At 53.5% G+C, this 26491-nt stretch overlaps 3 protein-coding genes and 1 pseudogene across 3 annotated transcripts in view; 2 read left to right on the top strand and 2 right to left on the bottom strand.

Annotated features, from left to right (window-relative positions):
- The window catches only part of SCN8A (sodium voltage-gated channel alpha subunit 8), a 176916-nt gene extending 160948 nt beyond the window's left edge, over positions 1-15968 (top strand). The window contains exon 24 of the mRNA XM_075551664.1: positions 11095-15968. Within this exon, the coding sequence (XP_075407779.1) occupies positions 11095-12242 (1148 nt within the window). The 3' untranslated portion in view covers positions 12243-15968. The remainder of the gene's footprint in view (positions 1-11094) is intronic.
- LOC142451029 (ATP synthase F(0) complex subunit g, mitochondrial pseudogene) lies at positions 2809-3119 on the top strand (annotated as a pseudogene).
- TMDD1 (transmembrane and death domain 1) lies at positions 15377-19437 on the bottom strand. The gene has a single exon (XM_075551663.1). It carries the CDS (start codon positions 19212-19214, stop codon positions 18402-18404), a length of 813 nt encoding a protein of 270 aa, XP_075407778.1. The 5' UTR covers positions 19215-19437; the 3' UTR covers positions 15377-18401.
- Positions 19438-21843: 2406 nt separating this feature from the next.
- Positions 21844-26491, bottom strand: part of FIGNL2 (fidgetin like 2) — a 29131-nt gene continuing 24483 nt past the window's right edge. The window contains 2 exon segments of the mRNA XM_075551662.1: positions 21844-25667; positions 25669-25795. Coding sequence (XP_075407777.1) covers positions 23846-25667; positions 25669-25784 — 1938 coding nt within the window. The 5' untranslated portion in view covers positions 25785-25795 and the 3' untranslated portion in view covers positions 21844-23845.

Here is a 26491-nt window from a genome sequence, read left to right as displayed (position 1 = left end):
CATACTCCAGACGACCTCTGGAGACAGGATTGCTTCCACACCTGAGAGCTAATAGAAATGGCTCTGCTGAGCTTGGGACTTTCCCTCGAACTTCTCTCACGTGTCGCAGAAATGACTCCCTTGTTCCTCCATTGTGCTCTGGAAACAGACCATTTCTTAGATTCCTCAGGCTCATGGATAAATGGGAATTTTGCTCCAGGATGGACTGTATCTAGAGGCTCGCCCATATTTGATGTAGATGATTTAAATGCTGGGATTTGGGACTTGGAGTTGATGGAAGGTTTGGGAGATGATGTGATGGGGTCAATGTGTTTTGCCTGTAGCAAGGACATGAATTTGGGAGGATCAAAGAGTAGTATTTTTTAAATAATTTTATTGATGGCTTGTACAATTCTTATCACAATCCATCCATCCATCCATTGTGCCAAGCACATTTGTACATTTGTTGCCATCATCATTCTCAAAACATTTGCTTTCTACTTAAGCCTCTAATATCAGCTCCTCATTTCCCCCCTCCCTCTCCGCTTCCCCCTCCCTCATGAACCCTCCATAATTCATAAATTATTATTTTGTCGTGTCTTACACTGTCCGACGTCTCCCTTCACCCACTTTTCTGTTGTCCATCCCCCAGGGAGGAGGTCACATGTAGATCACTGTAATCAGTTCCCCCTTTCTTACCCCCTCTTCACTCCTCAGGATTTTTTTTTATTAATCATTTTATTAGGGGGTTCTTACAAATCTTATAACAATCCATCATTCAATTGTATTAAGCACACTTATACATATGTTGCCATCAAGATTTCTTTCTATTTGGAAAGGTTGTTTTTGATGAAATCATGTTCTTCGAAAATATGTGTTGTAAATCCAAATCCTGTGCCTGTGGTTTTAATCCCATTTGGGAACATGGTGTCTTTGTTATGTCAAGGAGGCAGGATTGTGGCTTAAGTTTCTTGAGTCAATCTTTTTTGAGATTTAAAAGACTTTAAATAAAAGAGCAGAGGAGAGATGGAATGAGACAGATGCGGAGACATAGGAGACTCTAAGGAACCAGGAAGCCGAATGGAAGAGACAAGGATCTTCCTTTAGAAGCAGCACTGATTTTTGACCTCTAGGCGTGTCCTCCAGTCAAGTCCAATGAGGCGCCACGCTCTGGCCCCAGTCTATCCTATGCGCTCCCTCAAGAGCTCCCTGCTCTGCCGCGAGCCTTTAGTATTTTACCTCGGTGTCGCGGGGTCAAACAGGGCCAATCTGGACACTGAGTCTCCAGTGTTGTCCCCTGTAGGGCCATGGGTCAGCGAGGGATGTCGTGTCCCATAGTGGGATCAGCCATATGGTCCACTCTGTGCATTAGCTGTTCAGAGTGGGGACATCGTCCTCCAGGCCTGAAGGCCAGGATGTGCTCCGCTCTCTCTTCCTCCCCCTTCATTTGCTCCCATGTGCTCTGATCAGACATGTCCCTCTCCCCAAGCTGCAGCGTCAAAAATCAGACCTTGATCTATTTACAGGTTTTTCTTTCTTTTAATTTTTTTTCTTTTTCTTTTTTAAAAATTTAATTTATTCTTCTCTGGGTCATTGGTTTTCTTTTTTTGTTGTCATCATTGTGTTCTCTTTTGTCACTTTGTCTTCCTACATCTTGTATTTTGGTTCATATTTTTCTATGCAGATCTATCTAAATAAGATAGGCTGGATGAACAGTCTGGAGGAGAAAACAACAGGTCCGAGGGTTCCAGGGGGACATGAGAGAGAGGGAGGTGGGGGAAAGGAGGTGGTGTTGACCAACCCAGGGACAAGGGAGCAACAAGTGAACCAAAATTAGTGGCAAGGAGGGTGTGAGAGGCCTGGTAGGGATTCAGCAAGGGCAATGTAACCGAAAGAAATTACTGAAACCCAAATGAAGGCTGAGCATGATAGGGGACAAGAGGAAAGTAAAAGGAAATAGAGGAAAGAACTAGGAAGCAAAGGACTGTATTTAGAGGTCTAAATACAGGCATGTACACATGTAAATATATTTATTTTATAATAATAAATTATATCTTATATGTTATATACAATATAATATGTAGATTATATTATAAATATATCTATGTGCATATGTTCATAGGTTTGGTATTAAGGCAGCAGATAGACATTGGACCTCCACTCAAGTACTTACTCAATGCAAGAACTCTTTGTTCTATTAAATTGGCATTCTGTGATGATCACCCTCCCCACAGGATTGCTGAAGACAAAATGGGTTCATAAGTAAATGTGGTAAAGAAAGCTGATGGTTCCGGGCTATCAAAAGATATAGCATCTGGGGTCTAAAAGACTTGGAGATGAACAAGCAGCCATCCAGCTCAGAAGCAACAAAGCCCACATGGAAGAAGCACACCAGCCTGTGTGACCACGAGGTGTAGAAGGGACCAGGTATCAGGCATCAAAGAAAAAAATATCATATCATTGTAAATGAGGGTCAGTGCAGAGTGGAGACCCAAAGCCCATGTGAAGGCAACTGGACACCCCCTTACAGAAAGGTGGTGGGGCGGAGATGAACCAGTCAGGGTGCAGGGTATCGACGATGAAACATACAACTTTCCTCTCATTCTTAAATGCTTCCTCCCCCCACTATCATGATCCCAATTCTACCTTACTAACCTGGCTAGACCAGAGGATGTACACTGGTACAGATAGGAACTGGAAACACAGGGAATCCAGGATGGATGATCCCTTCAGGACCAGTGGTGAGAGTGGTGGCAGGAAGGTGGGATAGAAAGGGGGAACCGATTGTTCACCGGCTGTTTCGGGTCACGGGCTTTCTCTCCTAGAACCATGGCCCAGTTTGTCCGCAACTTGGTGGAGAAGGCCCCGGGGATGGTAAACGCTGCTGTGACTTACTCGAAGCCTCGGCTGGCCACATGTTGGCACTCTGCCAGGGTGGAGCTGGTTCCTCCGACCCTGTGGAGATCCCTGCAGCTACTCAGAGCCTGACAGAAGTAGCCGAGAGTGCTGAGACTGGTGGCTTCTAGCAGCTCACAGTTCAGGAAGCTCTGCTGAGTGGTTTGGTGGCCACTGAAGTGTGGATGTGGCTCTGTATTGGCGAGATCATAGACAAGTGAGGCATCATTGGCTATGATGTTTGAAGGCCAGTCTTTAACATCTGACTATATTCCGTTTGCTATGTGAGTTTTCTTGGACCATACGTGATCAATCTACTCTAATAAAATAGATCATCTAAAGAAAGGAAGAAAGGGGGCACTGATTACAAGGATCTACATATAACCTCCTTCTTGGGAGATGGACAACAGAAAAGTGGGTAAAGGGATATGACAAAATAATAATCTATAAATTATCAAGGGTTCATGAGGGAGGGGGAGCAGGGAAGGAGGGGGGAAATGAGGAGCTGATATCAAGGGCTCAAATGGAAAGAAAATGTTTTGAGAAGGATGATGGCAACAAGTGCACAAATGTGCTTGACACAATGGATGGATGTATGGATTGTGATAAGAGTTGTATGAGCCCCCAATAAAATTATTTTTTTAAGTGGCACTCAGACAAGTTCTGCCCTTAGCACCAGTGCTCTGAATTTCAACCTCTCATCTTCTACACGGTGAGAAAATGCCTTTGTTTGTTAAAGCTTGCGGTGTTTCTGCTGGAGCAGCAGAAGATGACAAATCCACAGCACTCTTTTTTTAAATAAACCAACACCCCACACTCACATAGGACATGCCAATCACTCCCTAAGAGCTTTACATGTTTTCATTTGTATCATCCTTGTAATAAGCCTCAAAATACCCCGAGGAGCTAAGGCACAGAGAGGTTTGAGACTTCAGCTGATAAGCGAGCAAGAAGCCTAGCTAGAGTTCAAGGTAGCCAGGCTGCCTCACACCATCAGCCTCCCACAAAACACGCTCTGGACAGTGCTGCTCTTGTTCACTCTTCTTGAATTTTTCTGAGTGCCCGTTTGCATGGGTTGGGACACCCACGACCAAATCACCCCCTCTAGTCGCAGACCCACCCTTCGTCTGTCACTTTGTCGTACTCTGGTGCTTGCATGTTGCCGTGATGTTGGAAACTGCCACTAGTGTCTCCAATGGCAGCAGGGCCATCCGCGTGGACAGGTTTCAACAGAGCTTCCGGACTCACCCCCGAGAACCTCATGATCAGCAGCAGAACGCTGTCAGCGCTCTGAAGATGAGCCACTCAGACGGCGACTCACTCACATATAGCTGGAGAAGAAATCCCCCTCAAAGTGGAGGCAAGCTTACGCACGATGGAGCAAAGCTATTGTAGACCTCGGCAAACAGAAAAGGACCGTTCTTGGCTACTTGACTCAGTCTTATGGTTTACTGTATACCAAGAATTACAAATTATAGGGGCATCGCATTCACCATTAAAAAGATTTCAAGATCTATCTTTGAAGTACAGTGCTATCTGTCATGGGCTAATATCGGTATATCTACAAGGAAAACCAGTCAGTATAACTGTTCTTCATATTTGCATACCATCTACTACCCCTGATCTTAGCCAAACGGCCAAGAAGCGATTACGTACCATCTACTAAAACCTATGATGATAAAGAAGTCTACCAACTTCTGCTGTCCGAAATTAGTTAAACATGTCATTGGTCAATCAACGATGCATGGGTAATGACTGGTGATTGGAACGTGGTAGTCAGAAAATGTGGCCTTTGTGATAGAAATGAAGTGAAAGATCATACGGTAGAATTTTTTCAAGACCAGCAACTTCTTTAGTGCAAATAAACTTTTTGAACAATATAAATGGCAAGTAGTAATGGACCCCTCCAGATGGCCTCCATGGGAACTAACTTGCTTACGTCTGTGGGAGGAAAGAGAGAAACTCAAATGCATCAGCCAAAACAAGGCCAGGGGGCAACTGTGAAACAGACCCTCGATTATTCATATACAAGTTGAAACTGAAGCTAAAGAAAATTAGAGCAAGTCTGTGAGAACTAAAATCATCTTGAGCCTATCCCATTTGAATTTAGAGACCATCTCAAGCAGATATGCACCAAAATAATGATGAGTCTTGACACCATACAAGAAGAAAGCAACAGCCCCACCCGACGGGACTGAGCAACAGAACTGTATGGGAAGGGAAAGGGATATATTGGAATGAGTAGGATATGTCAATAAAAAATATTCTATTTTAAAAGTAAATCATAAAGCCAAAAAAATAAGTGAAAGTTCATTTAAAATACAGAAAAGAACACGAGATTCCATGAGAAGAAGAAAAACGAAAGAAAAGACCGATGTGGATTTCCAAAGAGACTCTGAAACTTGCTCTTGAATGTAGGGGAGCTGAAGTAGAAGAAATGATGCAGTAGAAATACTCAATAGAAATTCTCCAAAGGTAACTCTTGACAAAATATTACAATGGAATGTCAGAAAGGATGAACATGCTCAGCATACCTCAAGCTGAAGGGAAAAATACAAACAACGCAAGTTGCAAATTGAAGAACCCTGGTGGTGTAGTGGGGTGGGCTGCTAACTTCAAAGTCAGCAGTTCAAAACCACCAGCCACTCTTCAGGAGAAAGACGAGGCTTTCCCCTCCCGTGAACAGTTGGAAACCCACAGGGCGGTTCTACTCAGTCCTATAGAATCACTGTAGTGGCTCTCCACCTTCTTCATGCCACGACCCTTTCACACACTTCCTCATGTGGTGGTGACTCCCAACCATAACATTATTTTCGTTGCTACTTCATCACTGTCATTTTACTACTGTTATGAATTGGGCGGCCCCTGTGACAGGGTCATTTGACTCCCAAGGGGGTGGTGACCCACAGGTTGAGAACCGCTATACGATAGAAACAATGATGGCAGTGAGTTTTTCCTATAGGTCAAATTTTAAACGATGCAGGAAGCGGCAAAAGAAGATGGAAGAAATACGCAGAGTCACTGTACCAAAAAGAATCGGTCGATATTCAGCCATTTCAAGAGGTAGCATATGAGCATGAACCACGAGTACTGAAAGAAGGAGTCTACGATGCATTGAGGTTGTTATTGAAAAACAAGGCTCCCGTAATTGACAAGACCAATGTAAATGTTTCCACACACTGAGGGAGCATTGGGAGCACTCACTGGTCTATGCCAAGAAATTTGGAAGCTAGCCGACTGGAAGAGATCCACATGTATGCCCATGCCAAAGAAAGGTAACCCAACAGGATGCAGAAAGTAGAAACCAATTAAAATCCCATGGAAGTAAAATTTTGCTGAAGATATTCAGGAACCGCTACAGTAGCGCATTGACCAGAGCTGCTGGAAATGCGCTGTAGAGGACATGGAATATCCTTGCTGATATCAGATAGATCTTGGTGGAAAGCAAGGAATACCAGAAAGATACTGACCTGTGTTCTATTGGCTATGAAAAAGGCATTTGACTGTGTGGATTATAAGAAGCTATGAATAATGCCAAGAATGGGAATTCCAGACTGCTTCATGCGTTCACGCAGAATTTGTAAGCAGACCAAGAGGCGATTGTTGGAACGGAACAAGGGGACCCTGTGTAGTTTCACATCAGCAAAGGGGAGCGTCTGGGTTGTGTCTGTTCACCAGGATGATATTCCAGGCAAGTACTCCAGGAAGCTGATCTCTACAGAATCAGCATCTGCACTGGAGGAAGACTCATGAACAGCCTGTGATACACAACTGTCACCATCTTGTTTGCTGAAAGGGAGGAAGCTGTGAAGTGCTTACAAAGGAAGACCCATGACTACAGACTTCAGTACAGATTACAGCACAATGGAAAGAAAACGAACACCAAGCCGAGCCAGTAAGCCACACCATGGTAAACAGGGAAAAGAGTGATATTGTCAAGAGTTGCATATTGCTTGGATCCACAAGCAGCTCTCGTGGAAGCAACAGTCAAGAACTCAGATGATACAGTGCAGCGGGCAAATCTATTTAAAGTGTTACAGAACTACGATGTCACCTTGAAGACTAAGGGGCTCCTGGCCCAAGCCATGGTTGTTCCAGCTGCTTCATGTGCATGTGAAGGCCAGCCAGTGAGGAAGGAAGGTAAAAGGAAAGATGTATGCATTTAAATTATGGTGTTGATGAAAAAAAAACATTGCAAGTCCCATGGCTGCCAGACTATTTGTCTTGAAGGAAATGCAACCAGAAGCTTCATCTCATGAAGTTTGGACATGTTATCTGGAGGGACCAGTTCCCGGCAAAGGACATCATGCTAGGTGAAGTAGACTGCCAGTGAGGATGAGATTGAAAACCTGCACAGAGCTAGACCGTGTTCTTGTTCTGTTGTGCACAGAGCTGGCTCAAGGACACCTCACAATAACAGGATAAAACGAGCCCGAGAACCACTTAGAAAACTCAATGCCATCAAGTCGATTCCAAGTCTTAGTAACCTTACAGAACTGTCCCTGTGGGTTTCCAACTATAAACTCTAAATGTTTATGGAGGTAGAAAGTCATTCTTTTTCTCCCACAGAGTAGCTGTTGGATTCAAACTGCTGACCTTGTGGTTAGCAGCCCAACATGTAACCCACCTATGCCACCAGGGCTCCTCAGAGCCACCTAGAATCCCTTAAATGGGGAATCCCTAAAGGGGATCCCTCAAACGATGTTCCCACCGACTGGATTGTCTTCTCTCTCTCCCCTTGAGGGTGACAGATACACATTATCCTTCAAACCTTTACTCAGGAGTCATCTTCTATCTAAAGTCTTCCTGGCCCATCTTTGGTCCTTTCTTCACCTACCGTATCTGCCCAGTAAAGCTAATCCCACATCTGGTTCTATCTCTGGACTATAACTGACACATCTCGGCTACTCTCTGAGTCTGTGCATCCCTTCTCTCCTTCATCCAGTAGATAGCCGAGGGTATCTACGAGGTGCCTGCTCTAGGAGAGTTCCAGGGACTTTGGCGATGGAGGCAAGCACGTGACTCAGCGACCACGGTATTGTCCTCACTCCTGTGTGGAATTACATGCCAGGTGCTGTTGCTGCCGCCATCCGGTGCCTTGAATTGGATTCGATGGTAGGGACTCCATGTGCAACAGAGCAAAACACTGCCTGGTTTCTTGTCACCCCTCCAGTTGTTGTTTGAGCCACTGTCAATCATCTCATTGAGGACCTTCCTCTCTTGAACGGACCCCCCGCTTTGCCATGCAGCGTGATGGCCTGGTCTGCCCTGACAACATGGCCACAGTACATGAGATAGGAGCTCACCATCCTCGCCTCCAAGGAGCATTCTGGCTGTGCTTCTTCAGACAAAGAGGGAATGTGGGGTCCCTGGGGCCACAGCGTGTGCTCCGCAGATAACCAAAAAGGTTGACGATTTGAACCGACCCCGGAGTACAGCAGCAGAAAAGATCTGGTGGCATGCTTCCATGAAGAGTACAACCAAGAAAACTCAGGAGGCAGCAGGCCACATGCTCGGACGAACCCTATCAAGAAGCACATGGTGTTGCCAGGTGTTAGAATGGACCAGATGGCACAACTGCAACGAGGACATGCAAGGTGATTTTAAGTGGAGAGCCATTAATCATGGTATGTGGCGACCAATCCCATATATTCTGGGCACTTGTGTCTCCCACCCTTACAGAAATCAGGCCGGGCTCCTGATTAGCAGAGTGGTTGGGAGTGTAGCTGGGAGTCCCAGTCAATTCTGGGAGCATGGCCTGAATGTGTACCCTGCCGGAAAGCTGAATATGATTAATTGAATAGTCAAGGATTGCAATGTAATTAGAGCTTGGCTCATATTTTCTTAGTTGGCTTTTCTCTCTGCAGCCTCCTTGAATGTTTAAACCGTGTCTAGCAAAGGCTCTCTTCCTGCCTCGGTGGGAACTCTCTGCCATCCGCTGCCTCGGGTTCCTGTGAGATATGACAAAAGAAGGAGACACTCCATTGGAAGGTCTGTTCTTTATTCCGTCTTGGATTTTGCCTGAATCTTTCTGGCGTTCCATCTCAACACACATTGCTGCACAACACAGAACTTCCGAGGTGAGACCAGACGCGAAGCCATCACCCGTTTCTATCAACCCCTCGCCCACCATGACCAAAGACGTCAGCAACTACAAGTTTCAGATGTTTGCATGGAAAAGAGAGGACTCAGTACAAAGAACAGCTTAACGATTCCTTCCTTCAGGGGAAGCAATGAAGTAAGACTAAGCTACCTGTCCTTGATGTCAGAAGCCGCCCCTGAAGACGCTGGAGGGGTCAAGCCAGCATGTTCCCAGTCAGCCGTGTATGGGATCCATGTTATTGGGCTTCCTACAATCACTGGCTTTGACTTGGTCAAAAAGTCAACAAGAGAACTGAGAAATCATCTTGAGTCCTGGCTGAAGTAGAGATTTTATCAAAAATTCAAACCCCCGTGGGGTGCTGGATCCAAAAGAGGCCCCAGAGGTTATCTGACTCACTCTTTGAACATGTTATTTCCTATTTTCTCCTGAAAGTTATGTTTCTTTTCTCTGTTAAACTTTGTCATGCCCAAGTTGTCTTCGGCTTTGAATTTTTGGTGATGTCATATGTATTCAGGAATGGAAAGCATGCTGAATCAAGGGCATTTTTTTTAATGTGTTAGATTTTGATGTGGGACACTTACATCCCAAGTGGTAGGATTGGTGGGGTGAGGTCCATTTCTTGGGGTTCACACAGTTATCCCGCTCCCTACCAGGAAGCAGCGTGTACTACAGCTGCGAAGAGCAGCACCCAGAAAAACCGAGGCTGAGAATGTGGGTGGGTGGTGGGTACGCTCTTCACAGGTCGCGAAGGTGTGGAAACCTCAGGTACGCGCTTCTGTAGCCTTCTGCCGTGAATTGTCCCAGTGTTTGTGGCATCTTATGATTTCAAGGTGTTTCCACAGTTAGATTGAATCCCACATGTCACTGGACACGTGTGTCACCACATTGGGACCTCCACAGCAGAAGGCCCTGAAAGAAGCGTACATGCCAGCACTTTCTCCTCAGGGTGCATTTCCCAGACCCTCTTTCGCCTCTGCCCTCCACGGCCACCCACTGTACTCCTCTCACGTCTCCATACTCTCAAGAGATGAGTGGTCTAGCTGGAGATGGACCCCTTGCTGAATGGACACATGAGCAGGTCCTCTGATGTGCACACTTTAGCTCTATTCAAATATCCCTTCCTGTAGCCCTGGTGGCCCAGAGGTTGCACATCAGGCTGCTCACTGCAAGGTCAGCAGCTCGAAACCACCAGCCACTCCAACGGAAGAGGATGAGGCTTTCTACTCTGATAAGGGGTTACAGCCACAGGACTCCACAGGGCACATCTGCCCCGCCCTGTAGTCAGAATAGACTCGCCGGCAGGGGGTTTGGTTGGAATTTTGAATGCCCTACTAATAATGCCTTGCCATTTGTGGCCGTCGGTGCAGTTGTCAAATGCACAGAGTTCTGAACTGAAGCCCACCCCTGAGAGGTCGCATTAATTTTCTAGGGAAATTTGGGAGGAAAATTCAGGGGTGATCCGAAACCAAAAATGGTTTTTCAGGGTAGGTAAGAAGATCTTTGGGAAGTTGGTAGCCTGAACACAACAATTAGGACATCAAGGCTGAAAGGTGGTGAAGTCACAGCGTGGAACCGTTGTTTGTAGGTATGGAAATCTAAAGCAGAATCCCTTCGCCCCATCAGAAAAATTCACACAAATCAGAAAAATAACGGGCGGTATTAGAGTCAGGAAACAGATCAGGGAGGACCTGTTTAGAAGATGGAAAATTATGCTCCATTAAAAAGGACTTTCTAAAAGCAGGCTAATCTCACATGTTAATCTCACAGAATTAAGTTGTGAAGGTAACCATAGTACAGTCCCTTAAACCCAGGTGCCATAGATTGCTTACGGATTTACACATAGTGACACTATAAAGAGGAGAGAGGTGAATTTGGTCAGAGGTTAGCTTCTCTTGACTCTGGCCGTTAGATACATAGGCGTCTCTTCTGTTACTTTGTTGTAAGCTGTGTGTTTGGAACCGGTCCTTCTCTTTACCATGAGGGTCAGATTGACAAATTGGGCGCTCAATCTACCAAGTCCCTTGTGACCTTCAAGTCTCCACGGTGCTGATGCAATAAATAAAGAGAAAGGAAATCTCTAATCTCAGTAACATATCTTCCTCTGTTCCTCCTCTTAGGAATGTTCCTGGCTGATATGATTGAGAAATACTTTGTTTCCCCAACCCTGTTCCGAGTCATCCGATTGGCCCGCATTGGGCGCATCTTGCGTCTGATCAAAGGCGCCAAGGGGATCCGTACCTTGCTCTTTGCCTTAATGATGTCCTTGCCCGCCCTGTTCAACATCGGCCTCCTGCTCTTCCTGGTCATGTTCATCTTCTCCATCTTTGGGATGTCCAACTTTGCCTACGTGAAGCATGAAGCCGGCATCGATGACATGTTCAACTTCGAGACCTTTGGCAACAGCATGATCTGCCTGTTTCAGATCACCACCTCGGCCGGGTGGGATGGCCTGCTGCTGCCCATCCTGAACCGCCCCCCAGACTGCAGCCTGGACAAGGAGCACCCAGGGAGTGGCTTTAAGGGAGACTGCGGGAACCCCTCGGTGGGCATCTTCTTCTTCGTCAGCTACATCATCATCTCCTTCCTGATTGTGGTGAACATGTACATCGCCATCATCCTGGAGAACTTCAGCGTCGCCACGGAAGAGAGCGCCGACCCCCTGAGCGAGGACGACTTCGAGACCTTCTACGAGATCTGGGAGAAATTTGACCCTGACGCCACCCAGTTCATTGAGTACTGTAAGCTGGCGGACTTTGCCGACGCTTTGGAGCACCCTCTCCGGGTGCCCAAGCCCAACACCATCGAGCTGATCGCCATGGACCTGCCCATGGTGAGTGGGGACCGCATCCACTGCTTGGACATCCTCTTCGCCTTCACCAAGCGGGTCCTGGGAGACAGCGGGGAGCTGGACATCCTTCGGCAGCAGATGGAGGAGCGGTTCGTGGCATCCAATCCTTCCAAAGTGTCTTATGAGCCAATCACGACCACCCTGCGGCGCAAGCAGGAGGAGGTGTCGGCTGTGGTCCTGCAGCGCGCCTACCGGGGACACTTAGCCAGGCAGGGCTTCATCTGCAAAAAGACCACATCCAACAAGCTGGAGAACGGTGGCACCCACCGGGAGAAAAAAGAGAGCACCCCGTCCACGGCCTCCCTCCCGTCCTATGACAGTGTGACGAAGCCCGAGAAGGAGAAGCAGCAGCGGGCCGAGGAGGGGAGGAGAGAAAGAGCCAAAAGACAAAAAGAGGTCCGAGAGTCCAAGTGTTAGAGGAAAGCAAGCACCCAACCCTGTACAGATCTCAGGCTCGCCAGTGAGAGATTGTTTACAGACTTCCTGAAGAGCATCGTGCAGAAGAGCTGTGGAGACGGTCCCCTGAAGGTCTCTCCCGAACACAGTCCCCTCCCATGGACCACGGTTGCATCTTGAGCAGTGACCGGCCGAGGGCCCAGGACCCTGCTCCCCAGACTCACAGAGTTTCTAATGCTTGGGCAGGTGGTTACTGCGTGTTCCACAGCGGCAAGTGCAACTTAGGACAAACCCAACAGGACACCAACGCAAGAGGCGAGGCTGCCGCGACCGCGTGTTTCCGTGGCAGCCAAATGGATTGTATTTTTTTCGTTCTGTTGATTCTCAGAAGCAGAAAGCATCACTTTAAAAGTTTGTTTGTTCATGCAAACTATATTTGCATTCTCACATTAGTTAAGCTAAGCAGCAAAAAGAAAAACACAAAGGCGCGTGCTCGTGTGTGCACGCGCACGCACCCACACACACCCACACAGCCCATGTCATTTCCTTGTCAGTTTCTTTGATATAACTTGCACCTTCTCCACATGGGCATCACGTGGTTTGGAGATGGGTGGGGGAAAACAACCCGTTTCTTCAGGCTGAGGAGGACTTGCTCAGGCCAATTCCAAACATTGTGCTCGTCCAATGCGTAGAAACGATTTGCATGATGGCATGCCGTGATCAGAAGTCATGCATGAGAACCACACACCACAGGACGCCACCCGTCCTGTCCCCGGCACTGGGTCAGCCTTCGGACAGGACCCCAGCCCTGCACCGTTCACTGCATTTGGTAAGATTTCCATACCTGCTGCAATTCTTTATGAATTCTCAAAAAGTCTTCCCCACACCCTCGGGGTAGAGAAACACAATCAACCAATTGCCCACCCACAACAGAAGTCACCACCCACAAACCCAAACCAACAAGCAGACGGATCCGTTGTGTGTCTCTGGTTGACAGACATCGCCACCATCCCGCCCTTGTTGCGCATTTTGAAGGAAGAACCAGCTACTGCTGCTCTGTCCCGTCCGGGGGGAGACGCACGCCCCAGCGGCGTCTGTCCGGGAGGTCACTGTGCAGCCAAACCCTAGGGCTGAAAACAAGGGGTTTCATTTATTTGTATCATGCAGTAGTTGCCACGCTGCTTGACCCTGAATACTGGAGAATCGACACATATTTGGGGCAGAGACAAGAAGTGCTCTTCAAAGGGGCATGGTAACTCTCCGGGGGAGGGTTGAGGATGTCTTTGGGAAACGAAACACAGTCTTGGTTGGGGGCTCGGGGCTCACTTCATTTACCATCATGTCCTGCATTGTAGCTTTCTCTGGACTGGGGGCAGTGCAAAGGGGTTCCGACGGTCGGAACTGGCCCCTCTGCCCCAGCAGGTTTGGCTCAAAGCTCACACGCTGCATGGTCCCTCCTGCTTCCATCCCGCTTTATCCACCAAGGTGGGCCAGGGCAGCAGCACCGGGCACTGACAGTGGTTCCGAAGGTACAGTCGTGGTGGGTGCGGAGGTCTAAACAGAGCTGCCTCGGAGCAAGCCCATTTGGTTCCTGTACTGCACCAGTTTGTACAAGACGGGGGATCTGGAACTCCTTCTTCGGGATGTTCCAGCCGTTCTGCCCTCTGCGCAACCACCTGCCCGTTGTCTTTGGAGGGTGCCTTTTGGGGGGAGCACCATACGTTCCATTCCATTTCCTGCTCTAGAGAATGCCTGTTTTTCGGCCACGGGTTTCTCATGGGCTGACTAGCTGTCGATGCCAAGACGCTGCAGTGGAATGTGTCAGGAAGTCTATATAAAGTATGAGGAAAGATTTTAGCCTGTGAACCAAACCAAAACAAGTTCTTCCAGGATCAGAAAATAGAGGGGGTTTAAAAAAAATTTTTTAACAAAACAAATCAGAACAACCCATAATCAGACACACCAATCTGCCTTGCAGTAGAAGCACTCTGGATGTAAGCTCACTGTCCACCTGACTAGTTTCGCCTAGAACAAGCCACAACAAGCCAGTAGGCGGAGCTTTCCATGCCGGTAGACCATGACCCACTCGGGGTCCAGCTCTCCTAAGCTGCTGCTGCGGCCCCTGCGTAGAATCCCCGGCCTCCACCCGATAATCTTGATTGGGAAGGCATTTCTGTCAGCGGCCCCGCTCACTGCTAGAACAAATGTATAGTCCCATGTACAGGCGCCATTGTAAACAGCACAACACAGAAGAGGCTGACGCGTGTGGTTATTCTTTTTAAGAGAATTATAAATACTGTAATATATAATTTTATTTTACTGGCATGCCTTTTTGTAAATACAAATTATTAACTGATTAAATAGGAAATGGCTTCTGGCTTATGCCATTGTCATGTTTTATTTTTATTTTTTATACTTTTCTTTCTTCTTAGAACTTAGATGCTGTCAGCCACTGTACATCCCCCAAACCAGACAGACAGACAAAAAATTTTTTATTGCTAATGGTCTTTTCCAAAACAATAACAAAATATATATGTATATATATATTTTTGTTCCAATGTGCAATAAATTCTAATCACTTCTATGCAAGATCTGGCCAAACTTCATAGTTGTTCTTAGGTCTCAAGACGAGTGACCGATGGGTCAGAGCCCACTAGTGATGTCAGTAGGCTCCTAGAGTATCTTCACCGTTTCTCGGAGGGCTGACCTTGTCCCTCCCCCAGGCCCCACCCTCAGCCCAGCCGGCTGGCCATCCCTGGGCCTTGGTATCCGACACCCACCCATAGCTTTGTAGGGAAGAAGCCACCTCCCCTTTAGCGGAAGCTTCACGCTTGGGTTTTGGTTTTTGTTTTTAACTATTCCCATCTCCTTCCCTTCAGCCATGTCCCCGTTCGCTCGCTCGCTCGCTCGCTCGCTCGCCCACCCTGCCCCACACTCCCTTGGCAGTGAACACACCATCACCAGCAGTCCAGTCGACACCCGCAGGTACCAGGCATTGAAAGCGAAAGACTTCCCGGTGGCGTTGTGGTGCGTCTTCACTGAGTGGGTGAGTGGCAGCGCTTTGCCAAATATTAACGAAGCCAATCAAAAAAGATTTTAAAAAGCCGCAGCAGCCACAGTATCACTGCACATATATATATATATAGATCTATAAATACAATATAAATATTTATTTTTTTGTAGCCGGGTCCTTGGTGCAGTATTTATACTCCACGATCCACCTTTCAAAACAGGACAAACAGCAAAAAGACAAGCGTGATGCTGTTTGCTCAAAACCACGCAGAGCCAAAGCCGTGGAGCAGCCGCCGCCTGGCTTGCTGGCGTGCCGTGTGCGTGTGGAGGACCCTCATCCCACCCCCTCTTTCTGTCCGTAACCCTCATCGCTTAGGGTGAGGAGGCTCGCAGAGGGTCAGAACAGGCCCGGGGCCTCCTCTCACTCCTTTCCAAGCCAGCCCCTTTGGGTGTTGGGCGTTGACCGGGAAGAATAAACAGGAGCTCTCTGGGTCACCGCCCAGGGTGACAGTGCCGGGCGTTGCTTGATTTTCCACCGCAACCGATGTCAACCTGCAGGAGCCGGACAGTGAAGATGGGTGTATTAGTGGGTGCGCGGAGGCCAGCGTGCTCTAACGAGATGCGGTCACGAAGGACATCACTACTATAAGCCAAAAGGAAACAAAATAAAAGTTACCCTTTCTACCATACAAGGGAAGTCTGTCTTGGTGTGCGTTTGTTGCTTGACTATCCCAGTTCTTGAGTTTGGGGTGGGGCCCAGGGCCGGGGGCGGGTGGAATGGGAGGGAGAGACGTCAGAGGGTCTCTGGCAGAGTTCTGGCTGGGAAATGAGAGACTGATGAGAAAGCAAGGTCCTAACCTGCCCGGTACCCACCACTCACCCACTGCATGAGGCGTTCCTTCTTAATCAGGCAGTGCCCAGAGACCCCTGTGACCTCTTCCCCCCCCACATCCACTTGGTAGAGCCCCCGCCCCCAAGAAGATGTCCCCTAGCCCACCTGGACTGGCCTGCCTTCTGCTGCCTTCACCAGTAAAGAAAAAACCAAACCCAGTGCCCCAAAGCTGTTGCACTCTGCCCAGCAGCCTTCCTGCCGCTAGCTAGTGCTGGGCCTTGCCCTCCCTCCCCTTGCGGAACAGACCAGCAGATCCGGGCTGGTCTCACACCCATTCCTGCAGGGGAGGGGACACCCCTCCCCTCTCTCCCTAACCCCTCTGGGGACATCCCTCTCTAGGCCATGTCTCCTGGTCTAGGAACATTCTCAGGAGGGTCTTGAAGTGCCCACTCGAGTCCACTCCAGTAACCCCACTGGGAGAGAGATGGCTGGTAGGTCAGCCCCCGTCCTGCTCCCCCCGGGCCCGGCCTCCAGGTCCTCTTGTGGGGAGACTCCCGTGGATCTTGACTTCGTAACGCGAGTGTGGGCATCTTCTAAACGATGCCACGTTCCTTTCTCAGATGTTGCCCAGAGTCTTGCAAAAAGCTTCGCTCATTTTCAGGTACCCCACCCCCTGCAGAACCGGCCACACCAAGCCAGCCGCGGGAGTGGGGGTGGGGGGCGGACATCAGGAGAGAAGAGGAAGTCTGGGTCCAGAGACGTCCAAGGTTGGTTCCAGAGCCTACGCTGTGCCGGCTCAGTGCTGGCGTGGACTCCCTTTCTGAGGTTTTACCAAGATTTCCTCTGTTAAGAAAACCTGCCTGAGGCCCCCTGCCCGGCCCTGCCCCACTGCTGTTTGCTGTACATAGAGGCTCAGTGGGGCAGGTGGGCGGGTGTGCACATGTGGTGTGTGTGTGTGTGTCGAGATGTACATAGGTTCAGGGGAGCGTGGCCCAGCGGTTCCAGAAAAGGGACAGGACGCCTGTGTTCCATCCCCAGCTCTGCCGCTGGCTCGCTGTGTGGCCTTGGGCAAGTCACTTAACCTCTCTGTGCCTCAGTTTCCCCATCTGTAAAATGGGGGTAATAATACTGACCTACCTCACAGGGGTGTTGTGAGGCTTTAATTAAAATGTTTTGTAAAGCGTTTTGAGATACAGAGGAGGCAAAGGCGTGAGGGAAGGGCGAAGTACCATGTGGACTTGCAGAAGATGAACTGGTACCGTAAATGCTGCTATTCTGAGAGCCATTTTAAACTGCACTGCTCCAACCCCGCCCCCGCTTCTCATCGCCAGGACACCAGGTGGAGAAGATGTCCTTCCTTCCCCTCGCTCCTGGGGTTTGTGATGATCCTAGACACCGTTTCTTCTCTTTTCCGTTTCTTTTCCTTGCCCTCTCTCCTTCCCTCACCCCACCCCTCGACTTGTTCCCTCTTCCGTTTATGCGGAAATGGCAGAAATGCTTGAGAAATGAGAATGTATATGTGGGTTGGAAGTTTATAGTCTGAAATTTCAATTTTACTTTGTACTGTACATCTTTTTACTTTAGAATTTGCAATAAAGGGTTACGTCGATCTTGTTTTCAACTCTCCTCTTGGATTGGCCTGTCATTCTGTAGCTGCTCAAAGACCCTCTGGCCACCCCGCTTGGACAGAGAGCCGAGTCCAGCCCAGCAGGACTCCCCCCCCCCCCAAGGCACCCCTCCAGTTTGCACTCAGCAGACAGTCTGAGCAGTCTTTAAGAGGGTTTCCCCCAAAAGGAAAAAGGAGGTGGGACGGTTTGGGGTTCTCGGAGACCTGTAGGAGGGCTTGCCTGAGTGGGGAGGGCACTTTGGGGGTGGTCCCTGCGCACAGTACACTGAGGGCGAATGCTGCCAGACTTGCTCTGGGCCCTGGTCACTGCCCAGGCCTCCTTACGGTGCACAGACCCGTCCTCCCGTGGTGCCGGCTTTCGGGTCAGAAAACCGTGACCATGCCATTAACTAGTGGCCTCTGATGTGTAATGGCGAGAGGACCTCCAGTGCTTGGCTCTGAAGAACCTATCAAATAATACAGGCGACTGCTCCGCGTAAGGCCAGCACACAATGAGCGTACAGTAAACGACAGCTCTTAATAGACGACTAAACGCAAGCCAAGAAAGAATTGGGAGACAGCCCCCTACCCCGCCCCCCCCAGTGCCATCCGGTCCCACTGGCGATGGAGGTCGTTTCCGAGGGGCAGGAACAAAGCAGTGGGCTCCCATTTCCCAGCTAGGGCACGGAGGACAGGGAGGAGCTGGCCCACCCAGCCCAGGCCCAGGCTCTCAGCCCAGCAGCGGCTTGCTTTCCCACGGGCCGGGCAGGCTGGGGCTGGCAGGGCCGTCGCCGCCCGTGAGCCACACCGTGAGCAGAATGAGCAGAGCCCCAGTGCCCAGCGCCCCCACGAAGCCGGAGAGGAGGCCGAGCAGCAGCGGCCCGGCCCAGCCGGTGGGGCTCCGCTCGTACGGGGGCTGAGGCAGCCGCTCCACGATCAGCTCCAGCTCGTCCCAGTGCAGCTCGGGGGCCGGGGCGCGGCGGGCGCGCGGGGCCGGGGCGCGGGGCGCGGCGGCCCCGGGGAGCGGCACGTAGCCCTGGCCGAACTCGCGCAGCTGCAGCGTGGCCTGCTGGTGCAGATTCTTGCCCAGCTCCCGGGCCACGTCCGGGCGGCCGCTGCGTCGCAGCGCGCGGGCCACGCGGTCCCAGGACAGGGACGGGGCCTCGGCCGTCAGCCAGGCGGCCAGCGTCTCCCGGCAGCCGTCGGAGACGTCCTGGGGTGCGGGCGCGGGTTCCGACAACGGCTGGCCCGCCGAGTACTGCTTCGCCTGCCTCCGACGCCTCCAGCGCCGGCCCGGTGACTCCGTAGGCTTCGGCGGCTCCGCCTGAGCCAGCCGGTCCTCGGACAGTCTGGCCAGCTCGGCCTGGACATCAGGCTCGGGAGCCTCCAGCAGTGACCGTAAATGGCCGCACTCCTCCGGGGTTAATAGCTCGGCCAGGCGGACGGCGGCGTGAGGGCCCATGGCGTCCAAGGCCCCCGCAGGAGCCGGCGCCCAGCCCCACAACGCCAGGACCAGGGCCGTGGAGAGAGCGGGTGAGGCCATCTTCAACAGGGACACAGGGCCCCCCCGAACTGTGGGGGAGGGGCTCCGAACATCCAGGGCCCCGTGGGGGAGGGGTTTCTGAGCGCCAAGGATTGTGGGGCAGCTTGCTTCCTACCTTCTGGGATGGCAACGAGGATGGAGCTCCCTGAACACTGGGAGGAAGAGATGTTTACACTCCGGGACAGAAGGGGGCCTGCCAATGCCCAGAAGTTGGGGGTCGTCCCCAATAGGCCACAAGAGCAAGTTTCCCAATACCCAAGGATTTGGAGGACGCTAAGATCCTGTCCACACTGAAATGCCTGTCTGACGTCCAGTGTCTTACTCACCACCTTTCTCAACTCATTGACACCCCCTTCCCAGCCTCCCCCTAGCCCTGAACTCCTTGCAAAACCCAGTCAGTTCCAAATGTCTGCGACCTACTACACCAATACCAATTCCCACGCACAGTGGCCCTATCTATAGAGGGGTCTTCTAGACTGCAAATCTTTACTGGCAGGGACAGCCTCATTTGTCCAAGGCCAAGCGGCTGGTAGGTTTGAACCAGTGACGGACCAGTTAGCAGTCCAATGCTTACCTGACAGCACCACCTCCATAATTTCACGTGTTCCCACACCTAATACAAATCTGCATCCTGTTTGGGTTAGATAAGGTAAATTACCCCTCCCATACCACTGTGGCCACATACTAACCTTGCTGTTTCTGCAAGCCGGCACGAACCACGAACCACGGGGCTGGCTCTCTCCTTTGGTCTCATTAAAGCTCTTCCTGATTCCCACATCTCTCCCGCCTTACCCAAGGCTCCATTAGGTACCGCCCGAGCCACTATGCAGGGCTGCCTTTCTACTGTCCCTCCCGTATGACAGCTAAGACTGTCTACCATTCCCATAGCAATTAGTGCACAATAGGTGTTCAGTAAAGATTTGTTGGACCTGTGTGCACGGCACAGCATCCTGAACTGGCCATTCTGGCCCGGTCTACAGCCACCTCGCTCTCTCTTATGCCCCTCCCCTCAGGCTTCATACTGGCCACCCACCCTCTAACAGGCTGTTAGACCCTGGTGGGCTGGTCCTGGCAAGCCCCCCAAGCCTCTTCTCCCCACTCCTGCCCTCCCTCACCCCTGTAGCCAGTCACTGCTTGTGGCAGGGCCCCACACCTCCATGTCGTTTCCAGCCTCCATTGCTGCGGTGGGTGGGCTGTTTTGCTGACACCACCACCACGACCTGGGTTCTTGTGGAGGGCAGCCTTGCAATTCTTGCGCAGCGGCTTCCAGGGCACGTCACCTAGAAAGGACGTGTCCTGGGGTGAAGGCACAGTGGTTAGGTTAGGCTGCTCACCGCAAGGTCCGCAGTTCAAAACCATCAGCCCAACTGTGCTCTCCTCTAGTAGCGTTCCTGTCTCAGAAACTCACGGGGGCACTTCTACCCCGTCCTGCAGGGTCACGGCGAGTCGGACCCGTCTGGATGTCATTGAGTTTTTGATTCTTTAGGTCTCAGAGTGGGAGCGCCACACCCCCGTAAACCAGGTGTGTATCCTCAGTGCCACTGTGTCAGCAGACCCCTTGGTGGTTGTTGGTTGTGTGTGCTGACACCCCCCTGCCCCGCCACCACCTCCCTGTGCAAAGCAGGGTCCTCAAGGCCACGACCTTTTGGAAGCAGATCTCCAGGCAGATGAATGGGACGGAGAGCCAGCTTGCTGAACCCGGGGTGGTGTCTCGAGGGCCACCCCCTCCAGGCAGACTATTAAGACCCTGTTCTTGTTCTGCCTCTGGAGAGCCTGTAGCACCCTAGCAGGAAGGCTGAGGGCACCCAGTGCCGCCCATTTCAGCGGGTTTCCTTAGAGTCAGGCTGTGGGTCTGAGCCTCACTCAGCACCGGGTCCTTCCTCACTTTCCAGTTCCTGCTGTGCTGTCATGGAGAGACCAGGGACAGGCAGCTGGTGGACAAAGGTCTCCGTGTCACCTTAAAGGGTGCATTCAGCTCCACACAGTTTCCTGCCCACTTCCCCTCCGTCCAACTGGGGCTGGCCGAACCCTCCCTCAGTCCCTCACCCTGGCAGTCTGTCTTTGCCCCTCACACTGCAGGGCACTGAGCCATCCTGGTCCAGGGTTGTCCGAGCCCCGGAGCGTGGCTTTTCACTCTGTGGCCTGGGTGCCCAGCGCCTGGCCAGCTCTCGCTGTGGCTGAGTGAGAGGGGAGGCTCTGGGATAACTTCAGTTCTGAAGGAACAACTCCCCACCCCAACCCCGGGGCCCCGCAGGCCTCGATGCCCAAGGACACACGCCCCCCTGTATAGCTCCCCACACCCAAGGCCCCCAAGAAATTCTCTGGAAACCACATGTCATCACTTTAATACTGTGTCATACTTTCTTTTAAAATACAGTCTCTTCTGAGGTAGACACACCACAACGGCAGAGCATCGTCAGACAGGAGATAAATACGTCCATGTACAACACGCAGCAAAATGAGGTAGAAATGGTTACAGCTGGAGGGGACCCCAATCTGGGGACAGGAAGGAGAGCCACCTTGCTGAGCCTGTCCCTCCCCTCCGCCCTGCCCCTGGATTCTTTGGTATGTCCCCCACCCCAAGGCCAGAGCTGGGTCTACCCTTGCCCCCCGCCCGCCCTGCCCCCAGTATCCATGAGGTAGATGGCAGTAGACTGGGGCTGTCTCCTTGTGCAAAGTTCCCTCAGCCTGAGGAACAGTCAGAGCCCAGAAGAGGCTGTGGGGACCTTGGGTCTCGCTAGGTCAGGGAGCTCCTCCCACCCCCAGAGCTGGGATCCCAGCCTGCTTCCTGGACACCCTGCACCCTCCCCACCCCTCATACACATACACACACCTGAGAGAACCTCCTCACTCCCTGCCCCCTCTGAGACTGGGTCCCAGCCAGACCCTGTGGCCCACTGTTCCAGGGTACACCAGGGGCCTGCAGTGTGCTGCTCCCAGGAAGGAGGGTGGCGGGGGAAGTGAGACAGACAGCAACTTTCCTGCAAGCACTCCAGGGACCCACACAGGTCCTCAGCACCTTGGCACCTGAAATGGGCCCCATGGCCCCCCTCCCAGACCAGGAACCACAGGGGCAGGCAGGGAGCAGGAAGTTTGGCCACTGTGGGGGTGAGGGAGTAACCCCCCACCGGCTTTGGAGCAAAGCCTGTGCGAACAGGCGTCCTGAGGGTGGGGGCAAACTGCTGAAGCCCCTGTAAGGGCAGTGGGGTGGGGGAGGAGGTCTGATGTCTGGGCAAACCGCCTGCCCATCCACAGTTGTCAGCCTCTCCCAGCTTCCAGCTCCAGGGCTCTGGGGTGGGGGGAGGCACCTTCTCAGCACCTCCCCAGCAAACAGTAGAGTCAAATTTGTGCCAACCAGCCTTGTGGCAAGAGTGACAGTGACTTCCCTCCCAAAGGAGTCCTCTCAGCTCAGAGTCAGGGGCCCGAGAAGAGGGCCTCACTGGGGACTCCGCTCACATCACCCTCTCACAAGGGCCCTTTTAGCCCCGGCAGGCCCCTCCAGCCCCCTACTTTCTAGGTCTATGGCAGGGAGAGGGCAAGAGCACCCTGATCCTGGACAATCCTGCACAGGAAACCCTGGGCTGCGGGGTGGAGCCCGCAGGGGCAGCAGCAGGCAGAGAGTAAGACCCTCTCTCAAATCCAACACCCAATTCCCCACCTCCCTGCCAAGAACCTTGGGCCGGGGAGGAAGCCTTAGAAATACATTCCACTTCTGTCCCCGCGAAGGAGTGCGGGCGGGGCGGGCACACGGAGAGAGAGCAGCCAGCGGCTAACATTCTTTCTGAGGTCAGTTTCTTCCTGAGTTGTCAAAAGAAAAACAGCAAGCTACACATCTTACGAAAATAAGAGGCCTACAATAGTAAACAAGCTACATTTCTGAGAATTCCCATCCAAAGTAAAAAAAAAAAAAAAAAGTCCCTTCTTTGGGTGGATGTTTTTGTCTTTTTCATTTTTGCTTGACAGCCCCGCCCTGCACCCATCCTTATCCCCATCCCGAACCCCATCCCAGGGGCCCGGGATAAGAGGTGCCGGGACCTCCCTGCCCCGCCCCCTCCCTGGTCTCCAGCTCTCTGGACGAGGGGCACCGCAGCCTTTGAATGCCAGAGGGGCAGAAGACTGGGAGAGGAGATTCAGGTGCGGCCCAGAGAAAGGACACAGGGCGCTGGAGGCCGGGGCGGGACGGAAGCACCGAGGATGATAGATGGCGGGAGAAAGGGAGGGAGGAGCAGATGAGAAATAAGGAGAGTGGGGGATGGAGGGCGTGTTCAGGGACAAAGCGACAGCTAGGGAGAGCTGGGCGACAGCAGAGGGAGTGGGGGACGGGAGTCATTCAGACATCGAGGAGACAAAGCAATCTTGTGGCGAGAGAGCAGGCGTTCCTTAGGTCCCGGGTGTCTGGCCCGACTGCAGGGAAGCTCCCCGTCCACAATAAATAGGAAAATCCTGAGCACACGGTGCGCCTGGCATCTCTGCCTCCCAGAATTATTTTCCTTCCCCCCCCCAAAAAAAAAAACAAAACAACCAAAACCCACTGGCAGACCCCGGCCCTCCCACCCGACCTTTACCATTCCAGCACCTTCTCAGCCACCCTCCCCAAGCGGAGGCGGCTGGGGACGGAGGGCCTGCGGCCATCAGTGTCCGGAGCCATACATTTTGTCCCACTCCACGAACGAGTCCAGCTCCTTGGGGGAGACTCTCGGGCCCACCTTGGTGAGCGCGGCCTCCAAGTCCTTGTAGGAGATGGGGCGGTGCAGACCCGGGAGGCCCGCCCCGGCCGCCGCCTGCTGGCACAGCTGCCCCAGCTCGCCCCCGGAGAAGCCCTGGGTGCCCTGCACCAGGGCGGCGAGCTCCCGCTCGCTCAGCGCGCAGCCCTGACGGGCCAGCGCCCGCTGCAGGATCTGCCCGCGGGCCGGGCTGTCGGGCAGCGCCACGTAGAAGCGGAGAGCGAAGCGCCGGCGGGTGGCCTCGTCCAGCGCCCCGGGTCGCGAGGTGGTGCCCACCACCAGCACGCCATCCGCCCCGACGCCGCAGCCGCCGTCCAGGCAGGCCAGGAGCGGGGCCTGCAGCGCGCCCGCGGCGCCCTCGTCGCCGGCCCGGAGCAGCGCGTCCAGCTCGCTGAGCAGCAGCACGGCGGGCGGGCGGCCGCGCGCAGCCGCGAAGGCGGCCTGGAGGAGGCGCGCGCCCTCCGCCGCGCCCGGCGCCGCCACCGCCGAGCCGCGCACGCGCAGCAGCGTGGCGCCCAGCTGCGTGGCCAGACAGCGGCCCAGCAGCGCCTTGCCGGCGCCCCGCGGCCCGAAGAGCAGCAGGGTCCGCGGCGGGCGGGGGCTGCCCGGGTAGGCGGGCGGCCGCAGCAGGGGCCACACCAGCTCCTCCTCCAGCGCCGCCTTGAGCGCGCCCTGGCCGGCCACGTCTGCCCACTGCACCGGCGGCCCGCAGTCCACCATCTTGCTCGCCGCGAGCTCCAGGGCGCCGGGGTCCGCGCCTTTGAGAGCCTCCCCGGAAGGCACCGCGAAGCCCCCGCGGGCCGCCGGCGCGCGCTCGGAGAACTTGTCGAAGGGGTCGAGCTGCGGGCCGTACACGGGCGCGCCCAGGACCTTCAGGGGCACGCCGCCGCCGCCGTACTTGCCCGACGCCTCCTCGGCGCTTCCCGCGGGCTTAGCTCGGAGCCCGTTGCCCCGGCACTCGCCGCTGTCGGCGGCGGCGTAGGCGGCCCCGTCGGCCGCGGGGGCCTTGGCGGGCTCGTAGACGTACTTGCGGTAGCGGCCCTCTCCGCCCTCGTCGGCCGCCTTGCGCTTCAGCGACAGCCCGGCCTCGGCGCCCGGGAAGCCGTAGGAGGCGGGCGCCGGCCGGGGCGGCGCGGGCAGGGGCGTGGGCGCCGCCAGGCCCGGGGCCAGGTAGGGGGCGGGCGGCGGCGGGGCCGGGGGCGCGGGGAGGCCCCCGTAGCCGGGCTGCGCGGCGTAGCCCCCCGCGGGGTAGTTGTAGAGCGGGCCCGAGGGCGCGTACCCGGGCGGCGGCGCGGGCTGCAGCAGCGCGGCCGGCGGGGGCGGGGGCAGCGCCGTGCCAGTCTGTGCGCAGTAGCCGGGCGCCAGGTACCCGCCGCCGTAACCCGCCGCGTACTCGGGCGCCGCCGACGGGCCCCCGCACGCATTGCCGGCGTAGAGGGGTTCGGGCAGGTTGCCGCCTAAAACCGGGGAGCCCCCCAGGCCTCCGGAACCGCCCCCACTGCCCGACTTGGTTCCCGGGAGGCCCTCGTGGAGCGGGGCCAAAGGGTAGGGCGGCTCGGGCCCCGGCCAGGGTTCGGGGTCCCCCTTGGCACCGTTGAGAAAGGCGGCATCGCCGTAGCCTCCCAAGGTGGGGCGCTCATAGGGTGAGTCCGGAACCCCGGAGTACTTCTCCGCGTAGCGCTTGAGAAGGTTGGAGGCCGTGAGGGCGGAGATGTCATCGTGGGCCCAAGCGACCCCCGGGGGGCAGCTCCAACTTGTGAGCCGGTGACGGGGTGGTGGAGGAGACGTCGAGGTGCTGCTCCGGCCACTGGTTGAGGGGCTGGGCGTGTTCCGGTGTCCAGTGCATCTTCGACAGAGCTGCGGGCAAGAGAGCAGAGCGGCAGGTGAGGGAGGCCCGGGATAACCCACCCTGAGCCACAGGCCGCTACCCTGCAGCTTGGAGGCGGCTGGTTTTCCAGCACCTCCCACCCATCCACTCTCCTGGGACAGCCTTCCTCCAAACGACAACTGTCCAGTGCTTGTCCTGCTTGATGAAAGTTCTGTGCGAATTGTTTTTCCTTGGAGCCAAGAGGGATCTGAAAACATCCTCACACACTGCTTGGCTATTGCCCCACTCCTCCGCTTAATAAGCAAAGATGATTCTAGAGACTGGCCACACCGGCCATGCCTTCTGTGGGACGCACCATGGCCCTTATTCTCAGGCCAAGTGATAGGCAGGGCAAAGGGGCCAAGCAGCTCAGGCTGTCCACGTGGATGGGGGCACGCACACCCAGAGGGGGCCTCATTCCGTAAGATGCTTGCTGCTTATACATACTTGTATAGGAAGGAGCCACTGGCTACTGTCTTCCCTGAGAATCTCGGGCCCCCTTTGGGCCCCAGGTCAGAGATGCTGGAGTCTGAGACAGTGCCTCCTTGACTCTGAGACACCCCAGAGCATGACCCAGAAGCATTCACTTACTTTCCACTTGGTTTCTTGTCACCTCTACCTGAAGTCACCAGAGCCCCTGGCTGTGCACTTACGGGTCGCTGCTGCCTGCCCCCTTCCCAGAATGA

The sequence above is a fragment of the Tenrec ecaudatus genome, chromosome 6, assembly GCF_050624435.1.
Source record: "Tenrec ecaudatus isolate mTenEca1 chromosome 6, mTenEca1.hap1, whole genome shotgun sequence".
Lineage (NCBI taxonomy): Eukaryota > Metazoa > Chordata > Mammalia > Afrosoricida > Tenrecidae > Tenrec > Tenrec ecaudatus.
The sequence above is the reverse complement of the archived record's forward strand: the minus strand, read 5'-3'. Positions and strand labels throughout refer to the sequence as shown.